General features: G+C 45.1%; 2 protein-coding genes and 1 long non-coding RNA gene across 3 annotated transcripts in view; 2 read left to right on the top strand and 1 right to left on the bottom strand.

Moving 5' to 3' along the window:
• Positions 1-333: 333 nt before the first annotated feature.
• Positions 334-16,660, bottom strand: part of LOC308324578 — a 139,757-nt gene continuing 123,430 nt past the window's right edge. Inside the window, exon 2 of the long non-coding RNA XR_013964935.1 lies at positions 334-485. This is a non-coding gene — a long non-coding RNA (uncharacterized lncRNA). The remainder of the gene's footprint in view (positions 486-16,660) is intronic.
• On the top strand, positions 5,339-7,864 carry LOC308324370 (E3 ubiquitin/ISG15 ligase TRIM25-like; the record flags this gene model as incomplete). Its single annotated transcript, XM_080776414.1, has 2 exons — positions 5,339-5,588; positions 6,474-7,864. The coding sequence occupies 2 exons, from the start codon at positions 5,339-5,341 to the stop codon at positions 7,862-7,864; spliced, it is 1,641 nt and encodes a 546-aa protein (XP_080632540.1).
• Positions 12,464-16,660, top strand: part of prkcab (protein kinase C, alpha, b) — a 201,909-nt gene continuing 197,712 nt past the window's right edge. Inside the window, exons 1-2 of the mRNA XM_080776670.1 lie at positions 12,464-12,662; positions 13,282-13,313. Of these exons, the coding sequence (XP_080632796.1) occupies positions 12,493-12,662; positions 13,282-13,313 (202 nt within the window). The 5' untranslated portion in view covers positions 12,464-12,492. The remainder of the gene's footprint in view (positions 12,663-13,281; positions 13,314-16,660) is intronic.

The following is a 16,660-nucleotide window of genomic DNA, read 5'->3' on the forward strand; positions in this document are numbered from 1 at the left end:
AAATGGCAAAAAAAAAAAGTTAGATAATATTGAAGGTATTGGCCAAAATGTTCCCCAAGTCTCTGTTTTAGGAATTCCTCAATTTGCTCCTCCAAACATTTAAATTTCTGATTGGATTAGAGACGGCTATGAAAAGGACAGGTTATATAACACAAACATATGATAATTCTCTGTACATATCATTGCCTAATGCCCAATGATATGAATACATTAGCGTGGATGCTACATTGAGCCCGATATCCACAGCAGCATCTTGACGATAACGACACAGGCCAATTCAACTTTAAAACGTATTATGTTATTTTCATCTAATTGAATGTATTTACTTCATACTTTTTCTTTTTTTTTGCCACATTTGTAATATTGTGATAATATTGTCTCTTTGTTGTTGCTTTAATGTGTATAACCAGTGGCCAGGAAGCCAAACGTGAGCGAAAAAAAACCAAATAGTTCCACTCCGGCCCCATGAAGCCTTCATATATTGGCTGAATGGCACCAACCTGCTACACACACGTTTTACGCACACGCGCTCCGTGTAGCTCGGCCGTCACACACACACACACACACACACACACACACACACACACACACACACTGTCGACTGCAGTGTTTCTTTCAGACGTTTCAATTTCAAGGACCCATTTTCATGGGGTCCATTTGGAACCCCCTCAAGGAACCGCACGCTAGTCAGTGCACTGGATCGAGGACCCCCCCTCCAGCCAGGGATCCTTGAGGGGGTTCCAGGGGGGTCCCCAGCAAAACGAGGGAACAGTTCAATCACTATTCTGCCTTTTTTGTGAGCTTTCAACAATTTAAGAAAATGTAAAGCTCGTAGATGTTTTTTTTAAGTGGGCATCCTCTCTCCTGTCGTCAGTCTTCGTCTTTTGCTCCTTCATTTCTTTAACAGCACTTTATGTGTATCTGTTCACGCCAGTGTTTTGATCAGATAGACATCATCTCTCACCTCAGCTAAATGGTTACATATAATTCTCCCCCCCCCCCCCCCCCGGTTGTTCCTATAGTTTCACCTGTCGAGTCAACAACGGTCACTACTCGTGCGGAATGTGAATTTTGCCAGTTATTCATCCAAAACTGTTTTAGGTTGCAGGAGCTTTTAGTAACTGACACACATATATATATTCTGCATTTAGACCCAGCTTTTGTTGGGGGGGGGGGGGGAAACTATACAGTCAATTTGTACTACAAAATAATAACAACTCTTGTTTATACAGCACTTGTGAAGACAACAACATGAAAATGATTTTGTTAATGGAATCCGTCTCCGTCAGGTGGGGAAACCTGTCCAAAACACATTCAAACGCAGGCATTTCCAACCCGGTGGATCTGCTACTGTTGTTGATGCTTTTGCTTGACGCTGTGGTATGATTCAAGTAGGACATCAATTCACAAAAACAAGAGAGAAAAAGAAAGAAACATATGTTTCTGCCGGACTGCGACGATGTTTGTGAAGCGACACAGTCGTACGATTCCCGGCGGAGAGCAGACTATAGTGTTGGTGTTGGAGGAGGAGCTATGGAAGTATAGCCTCGTCCATGGCTTCAAGTATAGCCTGGCCGCGGCCAGACTCGTAGCGAGAAGATTCACTGACGTTTCCTCCCCCTGCAGGAGTCTGGGGTCTCGCCAGGCTATAGGCTTCAAGCACCTTGAAGTCTTGACGTCGGCCGCTATCGATGTTATGTCATCAAGTGCTGATATGCGATGCAGTGATATTAGTCTGGCCATGCCAGGCTAACCAAATTGAAAAATATCCAAAAAAAAATCACGGCCACCTCGCTCACTCGCACTCGGGTCACTCCAGCGTGGCGGTGAAATTGGTGACCTTAGTGTGGACTTCACGTAACTCGGGAGGTCTTTTTAAATGAGTGGCCTGTAGATACGGCTATAGATTGAAGGATAAAAAAACCCCAATGACTTGCGCTCGGACACTCACGTTATGTGACGTCTACGCGATCGGGCCACGTATTTCAGCAGGTCACCAAGTTCACCGTAACACCGCCCATGCTGGAGTGACCGAGCAAAATGGTGGCCCGTGGCTCAAATGCCAAAAAACGAATAATAATAAAAAAAATAATAATAATGGACCTTGACATGAAAAAGGTTGAAAACCACTTCTCTGTGGGTGGAATTTCAATGTAAAAAAAAAAGAACTCTCTGACCCAGAGGGATATAGTGCCCTCTAGTGGCAGTGATGTCAGACTCTACTATGACTGAGCCAGCCAAATGAGGGCCTTCGTTTCTTTTGTATCCATATCCTTTTTCCATGATAAATGTCTGACGGGAGCCGTTCTGAGTGCTTCCACTCCGGTCCTCGTGTCAGTCTCCGTTTGTTTTACATGCAACATGATAAAAGCTTTAGATTTCTCTTCAGTTTGTTACAGCATATATTGTTACAGACCACTGGAAGTTGTTGAGGAAATGCGAAAACATACCTGTGGTGTTACATATTTGTAATTTGTAAGTATGCATTATTTGTTATTTGTATACATGCACTAGTTTTTAAGTGTGCTCTTTTTTTGGTCTCAGAAACACAGAATCAATGTGTGTAAAAAAAAAAAAAGAGGGATAATTAAAGATTTGCTTTGTTAATGTGTTGTAAATGTCTTTTTTTTTAAATCTCTGTCGAGGGCATTTGTTTGTGTGAGGGAAGGAAGTTTGTGGAGTTGTTTGTGGAGAAAATATATCAAGATGCAAATAAATTCTCACCGACGATTGTTCTAGAGGCAGCTAGGGGCTGGAAAATATCAACGGCTCTACAAGCTCGCAACGCATCGGGCTGCGACGCGCTGAGAGCTTGTAGATCACGCTATTATCCGTGGGTGACCCCGCACTCTTTGGCTGTTGAAGATGTGGCGTGCTACATGGATTTCTAGTACGTAATAGAGGAGATGTCAACCTCTGGGCTTTCACCTTTAACCTCCAAGGAGGTACAGACAGAAAACCAGATGTCAACACGCGTTCGTTTTGCATGATTATTTCCCATAACTTGAGCCAACCTCAGGAATAAATACACAGCATAGAGTTATAATTATCAATACGTTTTAATAATAAAAGCCCTATAGTATAGTGTACATTTATGTTTGACCCTATAGCTTCAACATATATAATATGAGCCTTATACAATAGTAATGAATCAAATATGGATATTATGAACAAAATGTTTACCGACAGAAGTCAACCAATTAGCCACCGGTAGACCTCTGGACTCCCTCCTATATACGTTATACGAGAGAGTAAAGATTCCATGGGATCCAGAGATGTTTAATAGTTCCAAGGTGTGAATATAGTCCAATCTCAGAATAGTTCATTCTCCAAGGAGGTACAATCTTGGCCATCCTCCCTCTTTGAAGTGTGTTGGTCCTCTCCTCTGGACTCTGCTCCCTGGGTGTGTGGGTGTCTGTGATGTGTTCAATTAAATGTGCCAGTCATTATGAGATCATCTTTATGTGTGTGTGTATGTGAGCTTTCTGAAATGTGCCAGTCATTGTACTTTTACTTATAATCAACTAGTGTGTGTGTGTGTGTGTGTGTGTGTGTGTAAGTTTCCTGGACCCCGTGTACCGTTTATGTGTACCACCCTCCCCGTGTGTATATGTGCACCTCCCCTGCCATTTGTTTGCACAGTCCGGTCGTGGTCGTATTGACCCGTTTGCCTAGAGAGAGGGAGAGACTGTGTGTGTGTGTGTGTGTGTGTGTGTGTGTGTGTGTGTGCGTGCACAGGCGTGCACGCGTGTGGAAGACTGGGAGAAAGATGTGTCTGTGTACTTTACTATCTATAGTATATCCTTAATTGTTTACTAATTCCATGATTTTTAACTTGAGTGAGGCCTGGTAAATATGTATTAGTATCCTATATGAATACATATCCTTTTCTCTTTATGATTATATGTTTATTCCCTATACATATAAGGTAAATACTTTAATAATGGCTTGAGTGGTAAATATACCTTGGTAATACTAACTAGAGTGGTATATTTATACCCTAAATATTGTAATAATTTCCTCCAGTAATAGGAGACCATTAATTCCATTATAACCTGATGTTAAATCAAATGTTTCTAAAGAGGAATAAATCAAATAGACTTCATGTACTGTAGGCTACTGTGTGGACAATCAAAATGAGTTGTACATATTACATTTTTATGTGGTGTCGTATAATTAAACTCAATGTTCATATGGCACACTATTTATTTTAGTCTTTGAGTTCAGTCATGGCAGCCAGCCAAGTTCAATCCTTTCATCACAGTGGAAAGAAATAAGACGAAAGAAATAAAGGTCCAATTAATCCAATCCTCCGTTGGAATAAACGCATGCAAGACGCAACGTTAATGGGAATCCACTTCACCGAGTAGTTCGGCACCTTTTTTTAGGTTCCCAAAACGAACCTAATAATACAAAATAAAATATACTCTCCACAAAACAAGAGTTAGGCCTAGCTGAGCTCAAATGTAGGCCTATACATTGCATTATTTATGTATTACTGCGGAGGTGATCTGGAATGGGTCCATGTGTGGCAGTCACGACAGTGGCGTGCAGACTAGAGACATTCTGAGGAGCACTAGGTGCTCAAGTGGAAAGAAAAGGGCACCTTGTGTGGCGCGTGGAACCACTGGCTGCTGCTGCCTTAATGTGTGAGATTTATTATTACAGGCAACTGGCTCAATCAGTGGTAATTGAGGGAGTTCCAGGTGGTCCCCAACTGGCTGTCCCCAATCAACTGATTATACACACTGATTAAAGACACTGATGTGATGTAGAGGCCTAACGACAAACTATATTTATCCAGCAGGAACAAACTGCAACAGCAACGTTATTTTACGATCCTATTTTTAGGGAGCAAGTGGCTCCTTATTTTTAATTAGGCTCTAAACAAACATTAAGGGTCCATAGACTTAAGGCTGCCACATTATGTAATTTCGGAAAGCCCTGCATTTGCTTTCGGAAAGAAAGTTGTTGTGTCAAAAAGACGATGGAGCCTGTTGCACAAAAATGACTAACACACCTGCAAACCTGACCCGTGACGATAAAGTTAACTCTGAGCATGCAGTTAAAAATGAGGTGTGTGTGTTTGCATGTGCCTACATGGGGCTGTACAGTATCTGTGTGCAGGTTGTGGACCTTGAACCTCACCTGAGTGTCAGCAGATTTCTGCCAAACCTTTTCTTATCAGCCCAATACAAATTGATACGGTTCAGTGTGGCTTGTCTTTAAGAACCAACCAGATAGGATCTCTCATGTTAACTCTGAGGAAATTAAACCAAACTAGCCTCAATCTGTAGTCAGTCAGACAGACAGACAGACAGACAACAGTCGTACTAAAATGGCGCAGCAGGGAGTTCAACTGGATCAGGAACAGCTCTGCTGTTCCATCTGTCTGGATCTACTGAAGGATCCAGTGACTGTTCCCTGTGGACACAGCTACTGCAGGAGGTGTATCGAGGGATACTGGAACCAGGACGATCAGAGAGGAAGGATCAGCTGTCCACAATGCAGACACAGCTTCACCCCAAGACCTGTTCTGAAGAAAAACACCATGTTGGCCGACGTGGTGGAGAGCCTGAAGAAGACAGGTGATACATTTAAATCCTCTTGTAATATACATCTCACTGTCCGTTTAATTGTTTGCTTGAATATTGTATCAGACAGAAATGCAAACAGCACGGATACAGTCATCAGTAGTTGAAAAAGTACTCGTGTTTTACATATAAAGTAAAGGTATCAGAAATGGTGCATTTTTTTATACCGCTTTACATAGATCTTTTGAAAATAGAAGCAGAAAATAGCTCACAATATGTTGCGACACATTGTGAGCTTAGAGATCGTTTTAAATGGCCAAAATGTATAGGGCTGAAGTGGTTAATGTATGTTTTTTAATAATAATCCAAATCTACAAAGTAACTAATAAGTAAAGTTTTTCAAATAATTGTAGTCGAGTAAAAGTATAATATTTCACTTTTCTGCCATCACTTTTATCCTCAATATATGTACTTTGCTCAGCCAATCAAATCATCGCTATCGGGTGATCAGCCAATCAAATCATCGTGTTTGTGTTCACACCATGTTATATAAACCAATAAAGAGATAAAACGTCTTATTACAAAGAATATTAAAGGGTTTGTTCTGAGAAAAGATTAGTGATACTGATAGTTTCCAGATAGTTTAAACAGTACAGAAATGTAGACACATTTTGTGATAAACGGTGATTCATCCCAGAGTCGATGCAACCTCACTTATGCATTTTTTTTAATAATAACATCGTGTTGCAGGCTATCTTCAGGGGAAAAGAATATGTGAGATACACAGTCTAACACAGATTGGTTGTATGGCAGATAGACGGTAACAAAAACAATAGTTATCAGGCAGCGGAGACATGCTGGCTACCAAATATGAGGGTACATAGCACATGCAAATGAAATACATCAAATTGATAAATACATGTATCAATCTATCAACAGGACTCCAAGCTGCTCCCCCTGATCACTGCTACGCTGGACCTGGAGACGTGGCCTGTGATGTCTGCACTGGGAGGAGACTGAAAGCTGTGAACACTTGTCTTCAGTGTCTGGTCTCTTACTGTGACACTCACCTCCAGCCTCACTATCAAGTGGCTGCCTTTAAGAAACACAAGCTGGTCAAAGCCTCTGGTGAGCTTCAGGAGAACATCTGCTCTCGTCACAACAGGGTGAGTGAGCTTTTCTGTCGGACCGATCAGCAGTGCATCTGTTCTCTGTGCTCCGTGGAAGAACACAAAGGTCACGATATGACCTCAGCTGCAGTAGAACGGGCTGAGAGACAGAAAGAGCTCGATACGAGTCAGCAGAACATCCAGCAAAGAATCCAGGAGAGAGAGAAAGATGTGAAAGTGCTTCACCAGGAGGTGGAGTCCATCAACCACTGTGCTGACAGAGCAGTGGAGGACAGCGACACCATCTTTACTGAGCTCATCTCTTCCATGGAGAGAAGACGATCTGAGGTGAGGGAGCTGATCAGAGACCAGCAGAAACGTGAAGTGAGTCGTGCTGAGGAACTGAGGAGGCGTGTGGAGCAGGAGGTCACTGAACTGAGGAGGAGACATGCTGAGCTGGAGCAGCTCTCACTCACAGAGGATCACATCCAGTTTCTACAGCGTTACACCTCCTCCCTCTCAACGATCAGTGAATCTACACACCCAGTCAGCAGCAATGTCCGTCCTCTGAGACACTTTGAAGATGTGACTGTAGCCGTGTCCAAGATGAAATACAAACTAGAGGACATTATTAAAGAGGAATGGACAAAAGTCTCAGAGACAGAGAACAGAGTGGATGTTTCACCGTCAACACCACAAGAACCCAAGACCAGAGCTGAGTTCTTACAATATTCACGTCTGATCACACTGGATCCAAACACAGCTAATCAACGCCTGTCTTTGTCTAAAGGGAACAGAAAAGTAACAGTGATGGACAAATCACAATCACATCCTGATCACCCAGAGAGATTCACTGGAATGTGGCAGGTTCTGAGTAGAGAGGCTCTGACTGGACGCGGTTACTTGGAGGTAAAGTGGAGAGGATGCATTCTTGTCGGTGTTTCTGTTGCAGTCTCACATGAAGATATCAGCAGAAGAGGTGAAGAAAGTATATTTGGATTCAGTGATAAATCGTGGAGTTTACAGTGTACCCCAGTAGGTTATACTTTCAGACACGGATCCATCCCAGGCCGTGTGTCCTCCAGAGTAGGAGTGTACCTGGACCACAGTGCAGGTACTCTGTCCTTCTACAGCGTGTCTGACGGTTACGCCATGACTCTCCTTCACACCGTCCACACCACATTCACACACAACACAAAATGTTGGATTTTGGCTTCATAGACCTTCAAGCACTGCCGAGTTGTGTGACCTCAAGTAGATCACACTTTTGTTCTGCCTCTCATGGCATGAGTCGATCATTGTTTCTTCGTTATTTGACCGTTTTTCTCTGCCGGCGTTGTGAGCTTGTAGATCAGTTATTTGTGCTGTGTCATATGATGACATATAATCGGGGGAGGAAAGCCATCATCATTGCTCTCCTAAAACCCGGGAAAGACCCCAACCTCCCCAAAAGCTACCGGCCCATCTCCCTGCTATGCACCACCTACAAGCTTTTCGAGAGACTACTCCTCAGTCGACTATCCCCCCAGATAGACGCTGAGCTAATCCGAGATCAAGCCGGATTTAGACCGGGAAAATCCTGCACAGGCCAACTGCTAAACCTCACCCAGCACATCGAGGACGGCTACCAGAAGAAGCTGATAACAGGCGTTGCCTTTGTCGATCTTTCGGCAGCTTATGACACCGTCCAACACAGGCTGCTGATTAAAAAACTTTTCGACATCACAGCGGATGCCAAACTGTGCAACACAGTCAGATGTCTCCTGAGCAACCGGATGTTCTATGTCATGCTCAACAATAAAGAAAGCAGATGGTTCCACCAGAACAACGGGCTGCCACAGGGCAGTGTCCTGGCACCTCTCCTCTTCAACATCTACACCAACGACCAGCCCCTACCAGAAGGATGCAGCAGGTTCATCTACGCAGACGACCTAGCGATGACAACGCAGCAGCATACCTTCCCAGAAGTGGAGTCAACCCTGGAACAAGGACTGACAGATATGTCCACGTACTATCTGGAAAACCACCTGCGTCCAAACCCCGGGAAGACACAAATCTGCAGCTTCCACCTTAAAAACAAGGAGGCCAAACGGGAGCTCAACGTAACCTGGGACGGAATAAGGCTTGAGAACCACCAGCACCCAGTCTACCTGGGAGTGACTTTAGACCGTACCCTCAGCTACAAAGAGCACATCCAGAAGACGAGAGCCAAGGTGTCCACCAGGAACAACCTCCTGCGCCAATTAACCAACTCAAAGTGGGGAGCTCACCCAACCACGCTGCGCACAACGGCACTAGCCCTGTGCTTTTCCACTGCTGAATATGCCTGCCCTGCATGGTATAAATCAAGTCACGCACACAAACTAGACCCCATCCTCAACGAGACCTGCAGGATAATGACTGGGTGCATCAAAACAACCCCCACACCCTGCCTCTACGCCCTCTCTGGAATTGCCCCCCCTGACATCCGCAGAGCAGTCACCGCCAAAGCCGAGCGCACAAAGCAGGCCCATGACAACCGGCACTCACTGCACGAACACTCTGCCCCCCAAAAACGGCTCAGGTCCAGAAGCAGCTTCCTGGATACCACTGCAGAACTGGAGACCACACCATCTGTCGCCAGGACCACGGAGTGGCACAACCAGTGGAACAGCATGGGTAGCCGGACAGCCCAGTGGACAGAGAGAGGCATCACCCCAGAGGAACGTCTCGCGACTGGCCATGACCAACCTTGGGCCGTCTGGAAGGCCCTGAACCGTCTGCGGGTCGGCGAAGGACGCTGCAAGGCATCCATGAAAAAATGGAATATCATTTTTTCTGATGCATGCGTGTGTGGCGAACCACAAACAATGGACCACATCATGATGTGTATCTCTGCTCCACAATGTACTGGAGATGACCTGGCCGGGCCAAATGCTGCTGCACTCGCCTGCGCCAACCACTGGAAAGACGCGATATAGAAGATGGCCAGACACGAAGAAGAAGAAGGGGCTTAAATAGGTTAAGTTATGTTAATATTGTGTTCTCCTCTCCAGTGTGCACCTTCTCGGCACCATTCGTGATGTAATCATCATTTTATATTCCATGTATTGTGAAATATAGGCCTACATTTTATTTTTCCATATTTCTTATATTCTCTGAACAAACATTACAGATGAAATGACCTGTTGGAATTCATTATTATATTATAATGAATGTATAATGTCTAAAAAGTAACCAGCATGACAGTAGAATAAATGTATAGTATAATATGTGTATGTGTATTATTGTTTTATGGATGTAGGCTATACTTCATGTCTTTATATATCTGTCACTGAACAACATGCAGAGTCATTCAACAGTAAACTAACCAACATACAGGATAAGTGTATGCATTTATAAAGTGACAATTTACTATACAAATTGTCAAACATTTGACCGACTGTAGGAGGTTGTACGTTATATAAGCTGTGTAGGAGCCATGAACGGCTTTATTATTATGATGATGATCCTTCTACAAGGAAGGAAGAACTACAAAACGTGTAGTTCTTCTACAAGGAAGGAAGAATACAAAACGTGTAGTTCTCTTCTACAAGGAAGGAAGAACTACAAAACTTGACAACCATGTTTACTATGTCTGTACACTGTATACTCTGCATTTTGTAACTCATAATCTATGCAATGTAATCTCTGAATCTTATAATTATTATTATTATTAAAGCTAATCTATTTTAAAACGACTATTTATTTACAACTGGGAGGTTTTACAAAAAGGTGTTTTTAATGCTGACCTTATATTATATTCTAAAGTGCATCAATTTCATTACTCTGGTGAGTTATATCTATATATGGTTAATATTTTTTTCTATCAAGGGGTCTTCAACGTTTTTCAGCCCAAGGACCCCGTAGCCGAGATATGGTGTCTGTCTGTGTGAAATGTGAGCTCACCATGGCATAATCACAGTAATCCTTAATCATATTCCATCATATTCATATTCAAGAGAAATGAGACAGCTATACTCCAGCAGGCCTACAGAGCAGCTGGGAAATGAAGCTTATTATTGTTATTATTAGCCTATGTATACTATACTGTACATGATGTGAACATGCACAGTACATCATTATCAAACTTACATTGACCCTTCAACATCTTGTTTGGATAGAAAGGCCTATATCAGTGATACTCAACCTCAGGCCCGCGGGCCACATCAGGCCCGCGGGACCATTATGACTGGCCCACCAATGAAAATCTAAAAAAAAGAAGAAAAAAATATCTGGAAAATGAAATAAAAATAAATAAATCTGAATGAAGTTATCTTTAATTACATTATTATAAGTAATACTATTAGAGTTGTACTATTACTCGAACGAAAATAAAAGCTTGGGGGGGAGATGCAATGCAAATGAAAGACATACTGTGTATCCCTATTCCCTGACATCATTTTATAGCTAAACGGACAGAATTCTATTTTATTTGAATGATGAAACCCAGCTGCCATTAATAGTTGGAAATCGAAATGGAAATTGCGGAAATTGCGGAAATTGTGGAAATGGAAATTGCGGAAATTGCGGAAATTGTAATTGCGGAAATTGCGTAAATGGTGCAAATGGAAATTGCGGAAATTGCGGAAATGGTAATTGCGGAATTTTTTTCATGAAAAAGGTCATAGCTGGGTAATCTATTTTCAGGCAAATTGTGTTTATTGTATTTTATTTTACTCAGCCATAACAATTTATTTTCTGTTAACCAACTTGCTGGCTGGCAGGCAGGCAGACATAACTACTCATGGACAGACAGACAGACAGGCAGGCAGGCAGGCAGGCAGGCAGGCAGGCAGGCAGGCAAAGAGCTACTCATGTTATGTTATTATGTTATTATAACAGCTACTCATGTTATGTGCAATAATTTGTGCAGTTATGGAAACAGCTCTTTGTGTTTATGCAAGAAAATGTAACACATTTATTTATTTACATATTGTGTGCATGCACATTGTACTTTGATACATTTTGCGAAAATAAAGCAATTGAAAGAGAGAAGTTATCAAGTATCATTAATGTCGTAATTTTATCTACTGGCCCCTGGCCCCTTGCCATTTTTGTAATGTGGCCCACAGGTAAATCTATTTGAGTATCCCTGGCCTATAGGATAGGCCTACACTCCTGGGATTTATAGCAATTTGTAGTCACTGTAGACCTAGGCTAATAGACCTTAATTGTGAAATGTTACATCATGTTATAATCATTTATATTTTATTTACATTACTGAAGACCGTTTTCCATGTTGGACCACATTTTACATCGAGGTGCACGCTCTAAATGTTTAGATTAATTGAAAACCGGTGGGCGGCGTGGGCCCTATTAGGCCCTAAGTGTAATACTCTATGGTGTCGTCCACTCACAGTTAACAGTTTTTGTATTGAGTTGTACTTGAAATGTACTGTAATTCTGCAAACTGTTAATAAATCAATCAAACTCATGTTACCGTTGCAATTCAGCTTATACCCATATGGGGTCGCCCTCGGCCTGCAGTTGACATTAGACGAGGCAGACTCCCAAAACACCCCTGTGGGTCAGCTGTGTGTGTGTGTGTGTGTGTGTGTGTGTGTGTGTGTGTGTGTGATATCTACAACACATCCACATTGACGTCACTTTGGATGAACAGAAGCGCTCTCGTGCACTCCCAGTGTAAAGTGGAGACCTGCAGTGACGCTCTGCTCTGCTTTGCTACTGACAATAAACAACACGCACGTTTTGAATCTGAACGAGGATAACAACAAGAAGACACTTTATTCCCCCCCCCCCTCCCCCCTCCAGCCGCGGGCTTTATAGCTGCTGTCTGCACTTTTTTTTGTTTGTTCTTTATCATAATTATGGCTGACCATCATCTTTTGCATTATAACGACTCGGCCGGGGTTGGCAACCGATTCGCCCGCAAAGGCGCTTTGCGGCAGAAGAACGTCCACGAAGTGAAGAACCACAAATTCACCGCCAGGTTCTTCAAGCAGCCCACCTTCTGTTCGCACTGCACCGACTTCATCTGGTGAGACACCGAGATAACACACACACACACACCCCCCTCAACTGGGGACATACTGTAGGCTACACACACACACACACACACACCTGTCAGTTTACTCAGTATCAGAAACCATACCATTACACGCACACCTGTTTAATATTAAGCACCCATATCGGCGATATCGCTCTTTACAGGAGTTGACGCACAAACAAACTTATAAGCTATGCCTATGATAGCCGTGTCTGTTACTATATATACACACTTGCAAGGTTCCGTATAAACCTTAAGGGGCTTCCACAATTTACTTTATTGGACACTCGAATCAAATGGAATAAAATTATCCGAGCAGACCGAGCTTATGCGGGCAAGTTTTCCCTGGAGAAGTTTACCAACAAACGCAAGGATCTGTCTTCCCGCTTTGGACTGTAGCCTGCAAGCCCAGCATTGTGTGTGGAACTGGAATGTACAATGTTTGAAGTTTAGAACCATGTTATAGTTTACTTTGGAGATTGAAGTGGCCCAAATGCATCTTATCCATTTTAAAGTGCAGTTGGCTGGCCCACTTAAAGTCATTCGTTTTGATCGTGGCATCAACTGTAGGCTACATGCAGCCTCACTCAACACTCCTTTTCTTTTGCAGGGGATTTGGAAAGCAAGGATTCCAGTGCCAAGGTAAATAAACCAGCTTGTGTGGGCGTGTACACCCAGTGTTGCTTATTGGTTCCCCATTAATGGCCGGATATTTCCACATAACATGCAGCCATACCCTGTACAGGCAGTCCTCACATTGCTGACCATTTGTTGTTGCATATCCGAGTGCAAGTTAACCATGTGGACATATTTAAGCCCCCTGGCCAGTTTCAGTGCAGTGTGGGGTAAACTCAGCCTACTTTTTTTTAAAGCAGGCTTTTAGTGAAACAATTTCTGCATATAAAGAGCAAATATTATACCATCACTTGTTTGCAATTTGATTATGTCAACACTAACAACCTGGCATATATCCCCATGTTGTACATTGCTATAAGAGGGAATGCAGAATGTCTTACAAAAGGCCTATTTTGAGTTTGAAGAGAGACTTATCTACATGTGAGCTTTGCAGATTGGCCCATTCATTTTTTTATGTTTTCCTAAATATAAATTCCTAATAAGATTTGTCTTAAGGCATAAGACGCCATACAAAATGAATCCCTCAATCCACCAGCAAATATACCTTCAAGTCAGCATGAAAATATTAGCAGTCCATGTTCAAGGGCATTAGATTAAAACAAAACAAAAATTTACAAAGTTAAAGTTTAAATATTTTTATTTTGCATCTGGCCAGAGACAGGGCATCCATCACTCAAGTACAGCATAGAAGGGTTTCTTGAACCTGTGTGCAGACAGAAAGCATGTTTAGTTTTTATAGCCTTGTTTGACATGATTATGATTAAGATTACGAAACTTGCAGTCTTACCTTGCACACACACACTACTTGTTTTTGGCTGAAGGCTCCTCAAGATTTTGTGTCATGCCTGATAACAGGGCGTCTGGTGGGATAAGCAGGTCTTGGAGTAAAAGAAACAGGTATTGGTCTAAAAACATCATGACTAGCAGGCCTTGGGGCAGGAATAGCAGGCCTTGGGGCAGCAATGTCACGCTCCGGTTTTGGGAGACTGGTACTGGTGTACCAAATGGGGGGAGGAAGGTCATGTCTCGGGGGTCTGGCCACGGTACCAGTGTGCTCCTCTCCGAGGGGAGGACGGACACTTCCTGGGCGGTCAAATGGGTCAATGGCTGGTCTTGGGAGTCTGTCCACTGTGCCGGAGTATGGTTCTCTGGGGAACTCTGGTCTGGGGATAGGAATGTCGGGTCTCGTTGGTCTGGCCAAGCCACCAGTGTACTCAGAACGGCCAGGTCTTGAGGGTCTGACCACGGTGCCGGTGTACTCTTCTTTGGAGGGAGGACGGACAGGTCCTGGGGGATATATGGCTGGCATTGGGAGGCTGTCCATCATACTGGAGTATTCTCTGGGGAAAACAATGTCAGGTCTTGTTGGTCTGACCAAGCTACCGGTGTACTCGGGACGGACAGGTCCTGGGGAGAACTCTGTTCTGGTGATAGGAACGTCAGGGTTTGTTGGTCCGACCAAGCTACCGGTGTACTCGGGACGGACCGGTCCTGGGGAGAACTCTGTTCTGGTGATAACCCTGGGGTTTGTTGGTCCGACCAAGCTACCAGTGTACTCGGGACGGACAGGTCCTGGGGAGAACTCTGTTCTGGTGATAACCCTGGGGTTTGTTGGTCCGACCAAGCTACCAGTGTACTCGGGACGGACAGGTCCTGGGGAGAACTCTGTTCTGGTGATAGGAATGTCAGGGTTTGTTGGTCTGACCAAGCGACCAGTGTACTCAGGACGGACAGGTCCTGGGGAGAACTCTGTTCTGGTGATAACCCTGGGGTTTGTTGGTCCGACCAAGCTACCAGTGTACTCGGGACGGACAGGTCCTGGGGAGAACTCTGTTCTGGTGATAGGAATGTCAGGGTTTGTTGGTCCGACCAAGCTACTGGTGTACTCCGGACGGACAGGTCCTGGGGGGAACTCTGTTCTGGTGATAGGAACGTCAGGGTTTGTTGGTCCGACCAAGCTACCAGTGTACTCAGGACGGACAGGGGTCTCGGAGAGCACAGGAAGCCTAGAGTAGCTAGTTTGGCTGTAGGAAAGCCTGCCGTTCTTGTGGCCAGATCTAGACTGCAGAATGTGTGTGGGTTCTGGTGGGGGAAGCGACTCGGTGTGCGGCACCTCGCCGTCCGTACTGAAAGGCCAAGTGTCAGGGAAATAGATCTCGTCCCAGCCGTGACGACTTGCTGGTTGAGGGACCTCTTCAGTCGGAGTAGAGGCTGGTTCAGCGATGGAGGCGTCCGTCCTGACAGGGAATCCAGGGAATGGAGCGATGGCGGCGTCCGTCCTGACAGGGAATCCAGGGAATCTGAGACGGGACTCTGTCACGCCGTGACGACGTGCTGGCCGAGGGACCCCTTCAGTCAGAGTAGAGGCTGGTTCAGCGCCGGCGTCAGTAGCGTATGGTTTAAAGACGGCGGCCGTAGAGTACGGCGGAGCAATAGCTGATGGAGAGATTGCGGCTTCAGTCCGAGTAGAGTATGGGTTGCCGGCGACACCAGGGATTTTACGGGGTACGTTTCTGTAACCCATTTGTCTAATAGGGCCGGGTGCACCCCAGGAGCTTCCATGGGGTCTTGGTGAGGACGGGACAGTAGAATCAGCACCACGATAGCCACTAGAAGGTCCCAGATAGGCCTCAGAGGAAGGACGGGGTGGGTGATGGGCACGTCTAAAAGGGACTGGTGAAGATGGACCTTGTGCCACACTTGAGCCAACGCCAGAGGGGGGAGAGCCAACGCCGGAGGGGTAAGCGTAACCCCAGTCAGTGTCAGTTGGGTTTGGGATGGGCTCATAGTCAGTACCCTTGGCAACAACACTACCTGTAGATGAGGGCAACGCAACACTTGAGCCAGGGGGGGAGGGGTAAGCATAAGAGGAGGGGCCAGAGGGGTAAGAGCCAGGGGCCGGGTGAGCGCTGGAGGGGCCAGGGTAAGCAATGGAGGGGCCAGGTCTGGAGGGGCCAGGGTAAGGAATGGAGGGGCCAGGTCTGGTGGCGCCAGGGTAAGGAATGGAGGGGCCAGGTCTGGAGGGGCCAGGGTAAGTGCTGGAGGGGCCAGGTCTGGAGGGGCCAGGGTAAGGAATGGAGGGGCCAGGTCTGGAGGGGCCAGGGTAAGGAATGGAGGGGCCAGGTCTGGAGGGGCCAGGGTAAGGAATGGAGGGGCCAGGGTATCCAATGGAGGGGCCAGGTCTGGAGGGGCCAGGGTATCCAATGGAGGGGCCAGGTCTGGAGGGGCCAGGGTAAGTGCTGGAGGGGCCAGGTCTGGAGGGGCCAGGGTAAGTGCTGGAGGTGGCAGAGCCAGGGGCAGGGTAAGCCTTGAAGGGGCCAGAGCCAGGGTAAGCAATGGAGGGGCCAGAGCCA

The sequence above is a fragment of the Protomyctophum bolini genome (assembly GCF_963924005.1).
Source record: "Protomyctophum bolini genome assembly, chromosome: 11".
Lineage (NCBI taxonomy): Eukaryota > Metazoa > Chordata > Actinopteri > Myctophiformes > Myctophidae > Protomyctophum > Protomyctophum bolini.